Below are 16,140 nucleotides of genomic sequence, written 5' to 3' on the forward strand. Positions count from 1 at the left end.
GTCCAATACACAGCCTAGGCAGGAAGAAAAAAAGGGTCTTCCACCCTGCTGAAAAAGATGTTGACATAGCTAAGTTTCATTCTAGCAGCCATTGCAACTCCACTGACCTGGTGAAAAATGGTTGTGGTCAAAAAAGAAGGCACTGTGACTTTACTCTTATAACTGCCTCAATTTCTCTTGGCATGGATTCCATAAGATGTTGGAAACATCCCTTTCAGATTCTGGTCTAGGAGGACATGATTGCATCACATAATTTCTGCCAGTTTGTCAGCTGCACATTCATTCTGTGAATTTTCTGTTCTACCACATCCCAAAGTTCGATTAGATTCAGAGGCAGTGACTGTGAAGGCTACTGAAAAATAATGAACTCAGGTCATGTTAATGAAACCAGCTTGAGATGAGTTTTGCTGTGTGACATGGTGCATTATCATGGTGGAAGTAACCATTAGAAGAAGGGTAAATTGGGACCATGAAGGGATACACATTGTCAGCAGCAGTGCTCAAATAGGCCATGGCATTCAAGTGATGATTGATTGATGTTAATGGGCCCAAAGTCTGCCAAGAAAACATTTTCCTTACCATTACACCACCACCATCATTATGGACTGTAGACATGAGGCATGTTGGGTACATGGATTCATGCTGTTGGTGCCACATTCTGACCCACACCATCTTTGTGCCGCAGCAGAAACTATGATTAGTCAGACCATGCTGTTTTTTCAGTATTGAACTGTCCAGTTTTGGTGTGCCTGTGCCTACCACATCCTCAGCTTTCTCTTCATGGCTGACAGAAGTGGAAACTGACTTTGTCTTAAGCTATTGTAGCCCATCCACTTCAAGGTTCAATGTCCTGTGCATTCTGAGATGTTTTTCTGCTCACCACAGTTGTACAGAGTAGTTATTGAGTTACTGTAGCCTTTCTGTTAGCTTGAAAATTCTCCTCTTACCTCTTTCATCAACAAGGCATTTCTGTGCTCAGAACTGCTGCTAGGGAATCCATTCCCGGGAATTCGGAAATCCCGCATGTCATTCCATGAATCCTGGGCGCCCGGGGATGACACAGTGCAGGGGGATCTCACATGTGTACGGTTTTAGGACAACCGACACTTATTTTTAATGAAACTATTGCAATATGTTGACACCAATAAAAAACTAACCTTATCTACAAGCAGTTCACCCTGTCATATAAGTACATGTATCTAGTTCAGGGGTGCCCACACTTTTTCGGCTTGCCAGCTACTTTTAAAATGACCAGGTCTACCTACATTATATATATATATATATATATATATATATATATATATATATATATATATATATATATATATATATATATATACAGTACAGGCCAAAAGTTTGGACACACCTCCTCATTCAATGTGTTTTCTTTATTTTCATGACCATTTACATTGGTAGATTCTCACTGAAGGCATTAAAACTATGAATGAACACATGTGGAGTTATGTACTTAACAAAAAAAGGTGAAATAACTGAAAACATGTTTTATATTCTAGTTTCTTCAAAATAGCCACCCTTTGCTCTAATTACTGCTTTGCACACTCTTGGCATTCTCTCGATGAGCTTCAGCAGGTAGTCACCTGAAATGGTTTTATTTCCTTCATGCTCCAGGAACTGCCTGCATACTCTTGCCATATGAGGCCGGGCATTGTCGTGCACCAGGAGGAACCCAGGACCCTCTGCACCAACACAGGGTCTGACAGTGGGTCCAAGGATTTCATCCCAATACCTAATGGCAGTCAAGGTGCCATTGTCTAGCCTGTAGTGGTCTGTGCATCCCTGGATATACCTCCCAAGACCATCACTGACCCACCACCAAACTGGTCATGCTGAATGATGTTACGGGCATGATAACCTCCTCCACGGCTTCTCCTGACAGTTTCACGTCTGTCACTTGTGCTCAGAGTGAACCTGCTCTCATCTGTGAAAAGCACAGGGCGCCAGTGGTGGACCTGCCTATTCTGGTATTCTATGGCAAATGCCAATCGAGCTCCTTGGTGCTGGGCAGTGAGCACAGGACCCACTAAAGGACTCTGTTTCTGATTGTTTGGTCAGAGACATTCACAGGAGTGGTCTGCTGGAGGTCATTTTGTAGGGCTCTGGCAGCGCTCATCCTGTTCCTCCTTGCCAAAAGAAGCACATACCGGTCCTGCTAAAGGGTAACTGCCTGTCTCCTGGAATCTCCTCCATGCCCTTGAGACTGTGCTGAGAGACACAGCAAACCTTCTGGCAATGGCACGTATTGATGTGCCATCCTGGAGAAGTTGGACTACCTGTGTAACCTCTGTAGGGTCCAGGTATCGCCTCATGCTACCAGTAGTGACACTGACTGTAGCCAAATGCAAAACTAGTGAAGAAACAGTCAGAAAAGATGAGGAGAGAAAAATGTCAGTGGCTTCCACCTGTTAAACCATTCATGTTTTGGGGGTTGTCTCATTGTTGCCTCTCTAGTGTACCTGTTGTTAATTTCATTAACACCAAAGCAGCTGAAACTGATTAACAACCCCCTCTGCTACTTAACTGACCATAAGTTTCATTGACTTAATATTGGTTTGTCATTTACTCATTATTCTCATAATTAAAATGTACTATTTTTTCTTAAACTCTGTTGTAATAAATGTAGCTGTATGTACAGTATATCTTCCCCTTCACTATTTTTAAAATGCAGTAGCAAAGTTGGAAATTAATGCATTTTTAGAGTATTGTGAGATGCCCAAAGTGTTGCTCACTAAATACAACCTGTAATTTTTTGTGAGGCAGCATGATGTGGATGTATACAGCACAGTAAATGATGCTCTCATAATTAATATGACAACATTCAGCCATCCATTTCCTGTATTATGCCAGTGATCTCTGTATGCCCAGATGCTCTTAAATACAATACAATTTATTTTTTTGTATGGCCCAAAATCACACAAGAAGTGCCGCAATGGGCTTTAATAGCTTAAATGCTGTTTACCTTTAATAGCATGTGTTTTGCTCAGAGCCAGCCTGGCAAAGGAACTTGTGATGTTGTTATCTTCAGGTTATGTTTCAGTTTGTGCCTTTTTAAGTTTAGCAGCCTTTTAACTGAAGGCTTTGAATCTTTTCAAACACATTGAACCAAAAGTGTGATCAGTCTGCAATGGTGCACACTTCATGGCAAGGTAGAGCTTCTTAATGCATTTTTAAGGTTGTTTTACATCACTTAACAACATGATGCAAAGCTAACATGTAAATGCTAATAGCTTATGACTCATTGTCTTTTATGAAATTTTGTACTATATTTGCTAATTTGTTCCAGTGGTGGATTGGTTGGGACCGCTGCCTCATAGCTTTGGAGTGAGAGGGCTGAAACTCTGCCATGACACTGAATTTGCATGTTTTCCCTGTGTCAGCATGGGCTTTTCTCTGGGTGACCCCAAAGATGTATGTGTTAATTGGTAACTATAAATGGGCACCATGTGTTTGAGTATTCGGCTGAGTGTGTGTTTGCTCCAAGACAGCATAGAGCACCACCTAGACTGTTTCCCTCCTTGTGCCGATCCTGACCCCTCAGATGAATACTGGCTCTGCACAGCCCTGAACTGTATTACCCAACAGACACACAATGACCAGTGTATACCCAGTGTAGGCAAACATATTGGCCCTATATGGGCAGCCAGCAATGGCCCAATTGGATTTACATGTCAGGACAACTTTGGCAGGCAAACAGACAGGGAGCCCAAATCTGGTCATAAACCTGTAAAAAAAGTTCATACATTACAAGTCCATGCATCCATTTTCTATTCATGCTTGGGTACGGTTGCTGGGCACCAGGAGCCTGTCTCAGCAAGCAGTTGGCACAGGCAGGAACAATCCCTGGACAGGGCAGCAGCTCATCACAGAATGAACACACTCACACCCATAGCATGGGGCCAGTTTAGCACCACTAGTCCTCTTAATCTGCACGAGTTTGGACTGTGGGAGGAAACCAGAGAACCCCGAAAAAACAATCATGGACACAAAGAAAACATGCAAACTCCACACAGGGAGGACCTTGGATGTGAACTCCGTTCTGCTCACTATGAAGCGGCAGTGCTACCAGTGCACCATCCCTTACTTGTCCTTTCCTTGAAACTTTTTTTTGTGTTTTTTATTGTTTCTTTGAAATTACTCAAATTGTTATTTATACTTCTACAATCAAAATGTGAAACCCACTGAAAACACAAGTTCATTGCATTACTTACTGCGTGACAACATTAAACAACTATGGGTTTAGTGATTACATTGGCCAGCGGTACCAATTCATCACTGGGATAATGTGGGGCTTACTGAACTTGTACTGTCACCAACTTACCCATTTTGAGTAAATGGGGGAACTTTGTTAAGGAGTCCCTCGTATCAGGTCCTCATTGGGCCATTCTGGGATTTAATTGGGTTTTCAGGAACCCACACTGCCCATGTCTGTCTGCCCACAGGAGGCCACAGTGTCTATGTTTAGTGGGAAGCAGCTTAGAAAATGGATGGGTGGCTAGAATACAAAAAATAAAAACTAGTCTGAAAAACAGATTTAAAAAAATTCTGTGCCGCACACTAATAGTCTGTCAGTTGATGTAAAATGCATTTTGATCGGTGACTCTTCTCTTGCTCTCTTTACTTCGCAGAGGCTTGACAGCAGTGATGCATGGTGTACAATATTGCTTTTTTTTCTTTTCTTCATGATTCTTGTCTTGAAAGTCATGAAGCTACTCGTAGCATCCCCTGTAGTTATTTGATAGGTATTATATAAATTGATAGTTCTCATTTCCATCTGACATTAAATGTATGAATAAGTTCACTCATCTTGAAATATTATAAAAAAACAAGGGATGTGGCCTACCCGTAACCCCTCTGCACCTTTAAATATACATAAGGTTTGCCTGGCAAGAAAAAATATTGTAAATGAAGATAGAAATGAAGGCAACATGTCAGGTTTTGTTAATCTTATACTTCAAAAATGCATATATTACCTTGCCAAACAATATCTCAGTCTTACCCATCAGTCTTTACGTGAAGTGCTCATACATACTCTACATATACAGAATAGACAGACAAACAGACAGAACTTTATTTGACCCCAGGGGGAAATATGGCATAGCATCGTAAAGAGAAACTATTAATTTGTGACATATGTACAAAAGAAATCTTAGCTTCTTAATGCGTAGTCCTGTATACCATTTAAACTATTAACAGGTAGTTTAATAATTCTTTCTTGGGACGTGGCAAATACCCCAAGAAATGCCACCTATCATATTGTTAAAATACACATCTTATGACGGTGTCTGCCATCTAACCAGTTGGTCGTCCAATCCTCACAATTGTTGTCACAAATTCATTCCCCATCAGCTCTGATTGTCATTGACCATCCTTTTAGCTTAAGTTGATGCACACCCATTCAGGGGTATCTTTACCTTTGCCCTTTTACTTGATTTCCCATCTGTTTGGTTTTTAAATTTTTACAGTTCATTTAAAACTGTTTTGTAGAGGTAAACAGTTTGCTTTGAAAATACCACACTCTTTGTTGTTCCTGCTTTTGCCCTCTTCCTATCAATACTCTAATGCAAGAAACAAAGCCATCTTGGCCACTACTTTTTCAGTTTATCTTCAAACTCTTCAAGACAGCCCACTCCTAAATACTGCAAAGAGAGTGGCATTATCCCCACCTGAGACACTAAGAAGATAGAGAAACTACTACAAACGCTCAGAACTTTGTGAGTGCTAGCGTTAGTTTTTCCGTCTTTGTTTCAGAATTTCGTGCAACAATATTTTGACTATGTCTTTGTTTACTTATTTGGCTGCTATGAAAAATAGGACTGATTTACGGGCTTCACCTTAGCTCATTTTATGGTTTATGTTTCATTTCCCAGTCACTACAGTATTTAAAAAGTACACTTGCCTTATCCTCAGAAAGCTTTACAGCAAGTGGCTTTATGAAATGGGATTTTTGTCTCTGAGGGTTGCTATGAGAACGGTTTTTGACAAGAGGATGAACCACAAAGAGTAGGATCTTGGTTAGAGCCAAGCCAGGTCAAAACCAGAGAAAGTGAACCACAATGAGGAGTTTAGGACAAAAAGGAGTTCAGAACCATAATAAATACCTAACGCTTGCTTGCTTTAGCCAGAGTTTTAAAGATTTATCCAACAGAGGGATAAAGTAGCACTGAACCACTGCCTTATTTATACCATCATTACTGTTGACATCATGAATGTGACAATTGTGCATCATACCTTGGTTGTTCATTTTTCATTTCATCAAATGACCTAAATACTGTAATACGAGTGGCTTCATCCCAGCCCAAGTCAGCAACAAAGATCATCCATCCATCCATTTTCTAACCCGCTGAATCCAAATACAGGGTCACGGGGGTCTGCTGGAGCCAATCTCAGCCAACACAGGGCACAAGGCAGGAACCAATCCTGGGCAGGGTGCCAACCCACCGCAGAACAAAGGTCATAAAAGAGATAATAAAATCTCCAATTTAAAAGCTGATTGAGATTCTGGAATCATTCTGGTGTCAACACACAACTACCTTCATATGCGGAGTGCTGTCACCTGTTTTTATTATTTTTATGCTGCTTCATATTTGCCACATGTACTAATGCACAGGGCTATTTTCTAAAGAGATCATGTGAGGCTTACTTAGAACTTGGAGAAGTGACCTTTTTAAATCCAGCCACACCAGGCAGGTGTGCACTTTAGTAACTGACTAGCTGTCCCCAGCGGCTCCACACTCGTAGTAGTGAAATAGGACAAACTTTAAAAATCAATAAAAAAAAATAAAAAAATGTAATAATTTGTATTGAGAAGAATTTATATAATATTTTTCGTTTTGCTATCGGGGCAAGAATGTAGCAAAAATGTTCATCTTCGATGGGAGAGTGTCCCCTGCATGGGGAGAACAGCACGTGGCCGTGATATCTCTGCCAATGAGCAAGTACCCGCTAAAACACACGTTGATGTGATCTCTCTCTCAAAAACGTCAAAAGTTACTCCTTAACAATCTCAAAATGATAATGTCTGCTGAGCAAACAGGTATTGCTAGCTAAGTGGAGGCAAGGTAAGCTTCAACATGTGGGAGAGGCAAAGTAACTTGAATGGAGGCTGGTGCCTAAGTGAGGATGGCCTCGTCCAGCACCATACTCCTGAGGTCCCGTCTCCCCCTCCCCTTGGCCCACAGTCTGTCTCTCGGATTTTGCGCAAATAATTCTGTGCCACAACCTCACTATGATCATTAGTGTGATGAGAGAAGTCACAAAATCAACCAGAATGTTCAAGGAAATTATAGAAAGAAACCCGATATAAATCCGTTAAGTAGTTCTCTCGTGAAAAGCGGACAGACAGACAGACCGGCAGACGGAGTTTATATATAGAGAGATGTAACCCCTGTCTGTTTTTCCTAAACTTTACATTTAATTTGAACCACACAGCAACTGTAGCCTTGCTCCAGTGTACACTGATGGGGGTGTTTGGTCATTTCACATAACCTGTTTCTTTTAGTTAAAATTATATCTACAGTATATCCTTCTGATATGCATGTTCTTTTTTTATCCAAGTGAGTTTAACTGATTATATGTACCCTCACTAAGGTATCTCTCAAACAATTTTTTAAATGGTGTGGTGTTTTAATATTCTCCACTGTGTATTCCCAATTTTTGCAGCACAGAACAATGCCTTCATCAGATATCCCCAGTGCTTTAAGGTGCTGTCAACAGCGTTGAGCATTATGAATAATAATCAAGCTCCCACTGGAAGAGCTGTTATTAGTTCTCTCTTTTTATTAAACTTTCTTATAATTTGATTCAGGCCTGCTAGAAAAGCTGACTGAGATGAACACCAAGTTGGAAGAGATCCAGAAATCTCTGGACATGTACCTGGAGACCAAGCGTCAGATCTTCCCACGTTTCTACTTCCTTTCCAATGATGATCTGCTGGAGATCTTGGGCCAGTCTCGCAACCCTGAAGCAGTGCAGCCACACATGAAGAAGTGCTTTGACAATATCAAGAGCTTGAAGATCCAGAAGGTATGTAAGGGACAGCCACTGTCTTTAATTGTTTATTCAACTTAATTGAGTGAAAGAAGCCCCCTAGAGTTTCTTAATTACATGTGATCCAAAGGATCCTATTCCTGTTTTTTCCCCTCCTATCTTAAAGGATCCTAAAATAATATGTGAGTGATGCACTATAAAATTTCCCTTTGACCTGGTTAACTCACAACATCTCATAGTGCCATAGTGTTTGTGATATTACAGGATAACTAGAAATCACTGCTGCATCGTGAAAATTCATCATTAAAGAAGGATTTGAAAAGCCAGTGACTCTGTCTTTTATTTCTGACCTCGCTTTATCCTGCTTTTCCTTCAATGACACCTGGTCCATGGTGATTATTTTCCCTTTTTTCGAGTAATTGTTTCCAGTTGTTTGCGCTACTGTGATCTTTACTTTCTTTTTTTATACTTTCTAATTTGTCTACTTTCGTATTCTTTAACTTTCTCCACATGTATATCGCGCCAACGTTTTTTTTTTTTTTGAGCCTTTTGAACTCCACTGCTCTCATAATTTCTAACCTGCTCTGCATGTGTATAGCGCCAAAGTCCGGATTGGATATGCTTTTTTTCGATTCCACTTGTTCCAGGCTGATAATTACTTTCCTTATTTTCTGAATTTGCACCTAGTATATTCTTTTTTTGTCTCTCCAACGTTTTAGAGTCTATTTTCTCCACGCTGCATTCTTCTTTGCTTAGTCGTCTACGTTTCATTTATAACATATTGTCCATATATGCTTTATATGTGCTGAGAGCCCTGGATCTGTGTATGCTCAAAGCCAAAACATGACTGATTGTGTTGCTAGATGCCCTTGCTCTTATTTATTTGTAAGTAGGGCGTGTCTTGCAAGAATCTCATGTTCTACATTATCGCGAGATGGTCCTGGGTCAATCTCTTGGCACAAAGTCTTATGTTTAAGGTCCCCGCGAGACACTCTGTGGCCAATCTGTTTCGTCATGCGGGTCTTTTAAGTGTTTTCCGTGATCCTAATGTGAAGATCACGTCTTGTTGCTCTACTGTTTCTCTGCAGGATTTTTTTTATAGTAGAGAGATGTATGGGACGAACTGGCAAAGAATTGTTAAGTGAAATACCCAAAGCTTTAAGTGTGGAGCATAGTTGGAGATAAAAATAGAAGGAAGGAGATGACATTATTAAGATGTACATAAATCTTAGAATGAACATGGACTAGACACATTAAAAGATATAATTTAATATCTGTATTGATTAAGGAAATTATAGTGGGCCTTAGATAACACCCCTTTAGCCTCTGTGCTCCCAATACTTTTGTTTGGAAGTTCAGTGATATCATCATTCTTTCTGCAGCAGCCCCCCTCTAACCAACATACCACTGCTTTGAAAATTAGATCTAATTAAGTACAAAGAACGTTCCTTTAACCTCAAAGGCTGAAAGTGCTGTCGCTGCTCTCCCTTGACAGTTAGGTTGGCACTGTCATTGCCTTGACTGAACTGTTATTCTTTATCTGTCTATATCAGGAATTTCAGCATTTTCAAACCATGGTGTCTCAATAGCTTGACAGGTCTGCCAGTACTGTTCAGTCAAATAAACGCTAAATATTTAGTGTTTTTGTGGTGGTCTGTAGGACTTATAAAATAATTATCTCAATGGTGCTCTGTAAAAGTAAGCTGAAGCAGTTGCAGGCTCTAGGGAGTGTCTCAGACTCCCACACCACAGCTACACAACACAAGTCCCAGGTTCAAACTACTTGTTTTTATGGAGAGGTATGCTTTTAAATGGGCTTTAACGTTTCTTCCACAATCCATTTTCTTCTCCAACTCTTATTCCTCTTCTCCTGCATCCAACTTACCTGGGGGAGATGAAGCAGATTCTTTTCAACCTGGAACCAGAAGTTCTCCTAGTGCAACAACTTTGCCATTATGAAGGCAGAATCTACCTCTAAAAAGGGAGTCACATTCTAGCAACTCCCCCTAGCTGCACCCAAAGACCCCGACAGGGCTGCTCTCTAGAGCTACAGCTCCCATGCAGCTTTGCTGTTGTTCAGATGGAAGTGATATTTCCAGCAGCCTACTGGGGGTACCCATGGTCCAGGGAGGAAGTCTCCCTCCATCCTTCCATTAAACCATAATCCTGGCCAGAGAAGGAAATAGCAGCAATTCTGGGCAGGATGTGCATCGATTTTCTCTGATCATCGATCATCAGAGTGTCCAGGCTGGGTAAGGAAACATCATCTGTCCTGGTCAGGATACCAGTTCATCTACATTGTCGGTTACATAGTACTGCATAAAATGTGATTTTCTTTTTTCTCTTTCCTGCCAGCTTGGAATTGGAAACAGATTTGAGGCATTTGGGATGTTCTCTGCTGACGGAGAGTATATTGACTTTGTCCATCCTGTATTGCTGGAGGGTCCTGTGGAGGTATGTAGTCTGATAGACACAAATGTTGAAATACGTGGTTAGAGCCAATGTCTTACTCAGATAATGGATTTGCTTTTATATGTTATTTTTTAACAACAAGATACAAGATCTCTTATGTAGGTTGTCATCATTTTTGACTAACCTCGTCCAGTCTCTGGAGTCTGATGGGTTGTACAGACTACAACTTTAAAAGAGTGTCTTCCACCTTGTATTATAAAAAAATAAACCTGTTGACCAAAATGAACTAATGCCAACCTAAAACCTGAAGAATAATACTGTATTTTTCAATTAGTAAATTTCAAGTGGAAGATGATGGAATCTAATTGCAAGTGCAAAATGTGACAGAGCTTTAAATTTTATTTGGGTTCATGCGTTTGCTTTGTATGTCACAGAATCTAAAGAATATTAAGTTATACAGTACAATATGTGGAGTACAAGCCAAAGGAGGTTATGCTTACATTTTATAACAAACTGGTGAGACCTCATCTGGAATACTGTGTACAGATTTGGCCTCCAGGCTACAAAAAGAACATAGCAGCACTATTGTAGAAACGTTCCAGAGAAGAGTGACTACTAGGCTGATTCCAGGGCTACAGACATAACATAGATTTGTGGAATAAATTACCAAGTACTGTGGTGGAGAATAGAACTTTAGGAACTTTCAGGTTTTTTTGTGGAAATAAGGTGAAGAGGATTGGGAGGCATTGTTGTGCTGAACAGCCTTGTTCTCATCTGAATGTTTCTAATAATCTCTAAACTGTCCTGAACCCCAAACCCAGAATACAACTGTACCAAGCTGAAGCTGTAGGGCAAAAATTCTCCTTTACTGGGCACAATACCTTTTTAAAGACTCCAAAGCACACCACAATAGCACAGTACAAAGTTGTCTCCTCCTCCCTGACATCCTACACAACTGACTGCAACTCGCCCAGCTCAAGCATCAGGGTTCTTTCCAAGCCAGATCTAAGAGTACTTCTGGCCCATCAGTGCTATAGCTATGAAGCAATTCTGGACCAGGCACAACCTCAAAATGACAAGGGGAGCCTCTTCCCGAAAGCTTCCTCCATCGACACACAAGGACTCAGATAGGGATGCTGCCACCAAGCTTACCGTGGGAATACATGGCCCAAAGAGGCAATCTCCCATTGTCTATCAATTATATTGGCTTCCCTGGTTGGTAAGGAATCACCATTTATCCCAGCCAGGATGCCAAGCCATCTCCATCTTCCATTATAATCCATTAAGCCACAGGTCTGTATAAATTGCCAAATATTAAAGATATTAAAAAGACATCCAGTTATCTTCAGCATACTTCATTTACCACAATAATATTTTTTCTTAATATAAATTACCCATCCATCCATATTATGAACCTGTGTTTTCCATTAATGACTCGTGAGGTGCCATAAACATCTAAACAGCTTGCATTGACATCAGGAGCAGCTCTTGGAGGGGATGTCACTCTATGCACATATTCCTGCACCTACTCTGTTCAGTGCTTGCATGGACTGGTGTTGGGCAGGGTCCTGGGGTCTAGCGGCTGTGGGGCATCTGTTGGTAAAGAGAGATTCACTGATCTTGACTTTGTTGTCAATGCTGTGATCTTCGTGGAGTCAATGGAGTTTCTTATTAGGACGCTTGAGAGACTGACAGAGTCTGGCTTGCAAGTGTCCTGGATAAAAACTAAGATCCAGGAGTTTAAAAACCTCTTGGTCACAGCCATCGCAGTGTGTCTGTTTGCGGAGAGAGTGTTGACCACATCAAGAGGCTTACTTACCTCAGCAGCGACATTCATGTTTCTGGAGACTCTTCCTGTCTTGCTATATGGTTGCGAGATATGGGCACTATCCAGTGACATGAGACAAAGACTGGACTCCTTTGGTACTGTGTCTTTTCAGAGAATGCTTGGATACTGCTGGTTTGACTTTGTGTCGAATGGTTATTGGATATTCATGGATTTCTGAATGAGCCACATTACCTGTATTGTGAGGGAGCGTCAGTTACGGCACTATGGCCATGTGGCGCATTTTCCAGAGGGTAATCTATCTCACAGGATCTTCGAGACCCGAGCACCTGGACCAGTCCAAGGGGGTACCCATGTAATACCTGGCTGTGGAAGATAGATTATCATTTCCAAAGGGTGGGATTGGACCATGTGTCTACCTGGGAGGGTTGCCAACCAGGGTTCAAAGCTGTTTTGTCATGTGGTGGGTTTTGTCAACGTGCTGTACAAGTGCATGCTCCCCAACCTGAACTGACATGACCTCACCATACTCCTCTCAACTCAGCTCCCCCACACACTCCATTTCACATCAGAAGCATCTATTGAATTGCCTTTGTGCACACGACTAAGTGAATTCAGTCACAGGAAAACACCAGAGTGTGTGGACTAAACCCACTTGAACACAGGGCAAGGCGAGTATCACCCAGAAACATTGACTGGATCTTGGGTCAAACATGGTCCCAGGAGCTGTAAGGCACACTGCTAATGACTTGCATTTATTTCAGCTTTGTTTGAATGGCCGTTATGTATTTTTCTTTTCTGTACTTTGTAATATGCACCATGTAAAATTCATTGAAGCTGACTTAATTTTTACTTCACTTCATTTACATGTTATGAGATCCATGCAAATTATGAAGTAATGTTAACAAATGCTTTCACAGCAGACTTGCATTTCAATATCAAAAACTGAAAAAAGACCACTTAAGAGTTGAAATGGAACAGACTTAGAATCGCATTGCAAAGACAGTTTACATTTAATTTGAAAATAAGCACTCTTTAAATTAAATAACCATCCAGTAAATGTGTTTACTATTCCTAGACAAATAAATTAAACGGTACTTCAGAGGCACATCTTTTTAGAAATAGCTGTCATGTTTATTCTTACAGTTTTCTAGAACTGTTTGCTGTCAACAGCGCTCTGTGTCACACACTCCCAAATGTGAAGACTTCAGAATGAATCAGGGCTGCCTTTTTCTGCACTTTGTTTTTAGCAATCTAATTATAATGAAACATTGCCCCTCTAAAGAAATAAATTGGCCCAAATTGAATATCTAACTTGGATATGTTCTGTGTGAGCTTTGTGTGTTTTTCCCCATGTTCATGAACATTTTTTCCAGGAACTTCAATTTTCTTCCAATACAATACAATACAATTTATTTTTGTATAGCCCAAAATCACACAAGGAGTGCTGCAATGGGCTTTAACAGGCCCTGCCTATTGACAGCCCCCCAGCCTTGACTCTCTAAGAAGACAAGGAAAAACTCCCAAAAAAACCCCAGTAGGGAAAAAATGGAAAAAACCTCGGTAAAGGAAGTTCAAAGAGAGACCCCTTTCCAGGTAGGTTGGGCGTGTAGTGGGTTTCAAAAAGAAGAGGGTCAATACAATACAAAACACAGAACAAATCCTCAATTCCACAATTCGAAGATTTAAAAACTCATAATTAGCATAAGCCTCTCTAATTTGAGTGCCCATACAAAATGCGTAATGATTCATCTTATTTTAGAAATGTACATCTCCTTGAATACATTTTTTGCAGACTTGTTTCTCTTTGGGGGATGGTTAAAGATGGAAACAGCAATGTTAATGTCAGAATCACGCCTTGCTTAATATTTAAGGGAGTTTAAAATGAATTATACTTTGCCGCAACACCATCTTGTTTTGGGACAGGCACTACCATGTTGTGCTCTTGTTGTCATGGTAGTGGCTTTATAGGCACATCACTAGTTTGAAGATATAAAAAACTGCATGTAATTAAGAAGCAGCATCCCATACTGTTTGGATTACTCAAAAAAATTTTACCACTGCATTTTGCTATTCATTTCTTTGATCCCTTGCCTCTGTTTTTTGACTCTGTGCTTAAAGTATTTAATTTTATGATTTGGTTGGTTTAATAATAGTTTTCTCAGTTTCTACTTCTCACTGCTTGCATGGACTAGGTATTCTGTTGTGTCGTGGGGTCCAGCGGCTGTAAGGCCTCTGTTGGTAATGAAAGATTCACGGATCTTGACTTTGCTGATGATGTTGTGATCTTCACGGAGTCAATGAAGGCTCTAAGAGCGAGGAGTCTGTGTCTGGGCTTGTGAGTGTCCTGGATAAAAAACAAGATCCAGGCCTTTAATGACCTCTTGGGCACAGTCATCAGCAGTGTGCCTGCCTGCAGAAAGAGTGTCGACCACGTTTAGAATTTTACTTACCTTGGCAGTGACATTCATGTATATGGTGGCTCTTCCTATGAAGTCTGTAGACGGTTTGGGATGGGGTCATGAGGTTGCTGGAAAGGGTGTGTGGCATTCCCGATATCTATGCAAAAGGACAACGGTCCAAGTCTTTATAGCATTGGTGCTTCCTATCTTGCTATAGGAGACAGGAGACATGGATGCTACCCAGTGACCTGAGACAAAGACTGGACTCCTTTGGTACTGTGTCTCTTTGGAGAATCTTTTTGTACTTTTGGTTTGACTTTGTGTCCAACGAATGATTGCTCATGGAGTCCTGAATGAGGCACATTACCTGAATTGTGATTGAGCATCAGTTATAGAACTATGGCCACGTGGTGCGATTCCCCAAAGGTGGTCTGACTTGCAGGATTCTCATTGTTTGGAACCTGAGTGGCTGGACCAGGCTAAGTGGATGCCCAAGTAACACCTGGCTGCGGCAGATAGATGGTCATTTCTGGAGGGAGGGGACTGGGCTGTGTGTCTGCCTGGGGGATTGCCAACCGGGATCCCAAGCTATTTAGTTGTGTGGTGGGTGCAGCAATGTGCTGTTAGCATTGCATGCTCCCCAACCAGACTTGACCTAAGTTTTAACTTCTTGCAAGCTTTTTAATGTCTCTGTCTACTGGTTCTATCTTTACAATCTGCTTTGTAGAAGAGTAAAATGCATTGATTTACATAATTAGGTAGAAGTTCATAATAAACAAGAATAGTTGAGTCATGTATTTATGTAATAAAATGTGGGCTTCAGTTTGTTTAAAGTCTAAGTACTCCTGATTGTAATACAAATTTGTCATTTTTCACCCTCTGATAGAGGTCCACAGACAGCTAGATCCTTAGTAAAGGATCAAAAATAACAGCTTATATTTGAAATTTGGCATTTTTAACTTTCTGGGAGTGGCTTTTAGAGGGATGGAAAACCAACAAAGATTTAAATATCAAAGACATCATTTTCACGATGTGATACAATAAAACACCAAACGTAATGAAGGTTTGGGGCAGCCACCTGTATAATATGTCCTGGCTGCAAAAAGGTTGAATTCTCAGAGAATTGTTTACAAGGCCGGGTCCAAAACAGAACTGATTAAACAAAGGCAAGATGGCAGCTTTAAAGGCCAGTATTGGAAATGACATCATCCTGGGGCCCGGAACCAGAAGTGACATTGTCATAGGCCCAGAAACTGGAAGTGACATCATTGAAGGCTCCAGCACCGGAGGAGACGTCATCTGAGGCACCAGAACTTGGCGGGATTTCCTGGGAAGGGTCTGCAAGGAACTGATAAAGACAATTGGTGCACCCCCGCCGCCCCCTGGTCTGATGTGGTATTACAATCACTTGAGCCCTTTAGCTGCCTCCTACTCGCACGTGTGTGACAGCAATCAACAATCTTGAAATAGCATACATGACACTCCACGTGTCTATATATCTGATCCCCATTTTTTTTAAATGAGTAACATTGACCC

At 41.0% G+C, this 16,140-nt stretch overlaps 1 protein-coding gene across 1 annotated transcript in view; it reads left to right on the forward strand.

Moving 5' to 3' along the window:
• The window catches only part of dnah2 (dynein, axonemal, heavy chain 2), a 521,611-nt gene that overhangs the window by 253,792 nt on the left and 251,679 nt on the right, over nucleotides 1–16,140 (forward strand). Inside the window, exons 31-32 of the mRNA XM_039749646.1 lie at nucleotides 7,823–8,040; nucleotides 10,360–10,458. Of these exons, the coding sequence (XP_039605580.1) occupies nucleotides 7,823–8,040; nucleotides 10,360–10,458 (317 nt within the window). The remainder of the gene's footprint in view (nucleotides 1–7,822; nucleotides 8,041–10,359; nucleotides 10,459–16,140) is intronic.

Source organism: Polypterus senegalus, chromosome 3, assembly GCF_016835505.1.
Source record: "Polypterus senegalus isolate Bchr_013 chromosome 3, ASM1683550v1, whole genome shotgun sequence".
In the NCBI taxonomy this organism is placed as follows: domain Eukaryota; kingdom Metazoa; phylum Chordata; class Cladistia; order Polypteriformes; family Polypteridae; genus Polypterus; species Polypterus senegalus.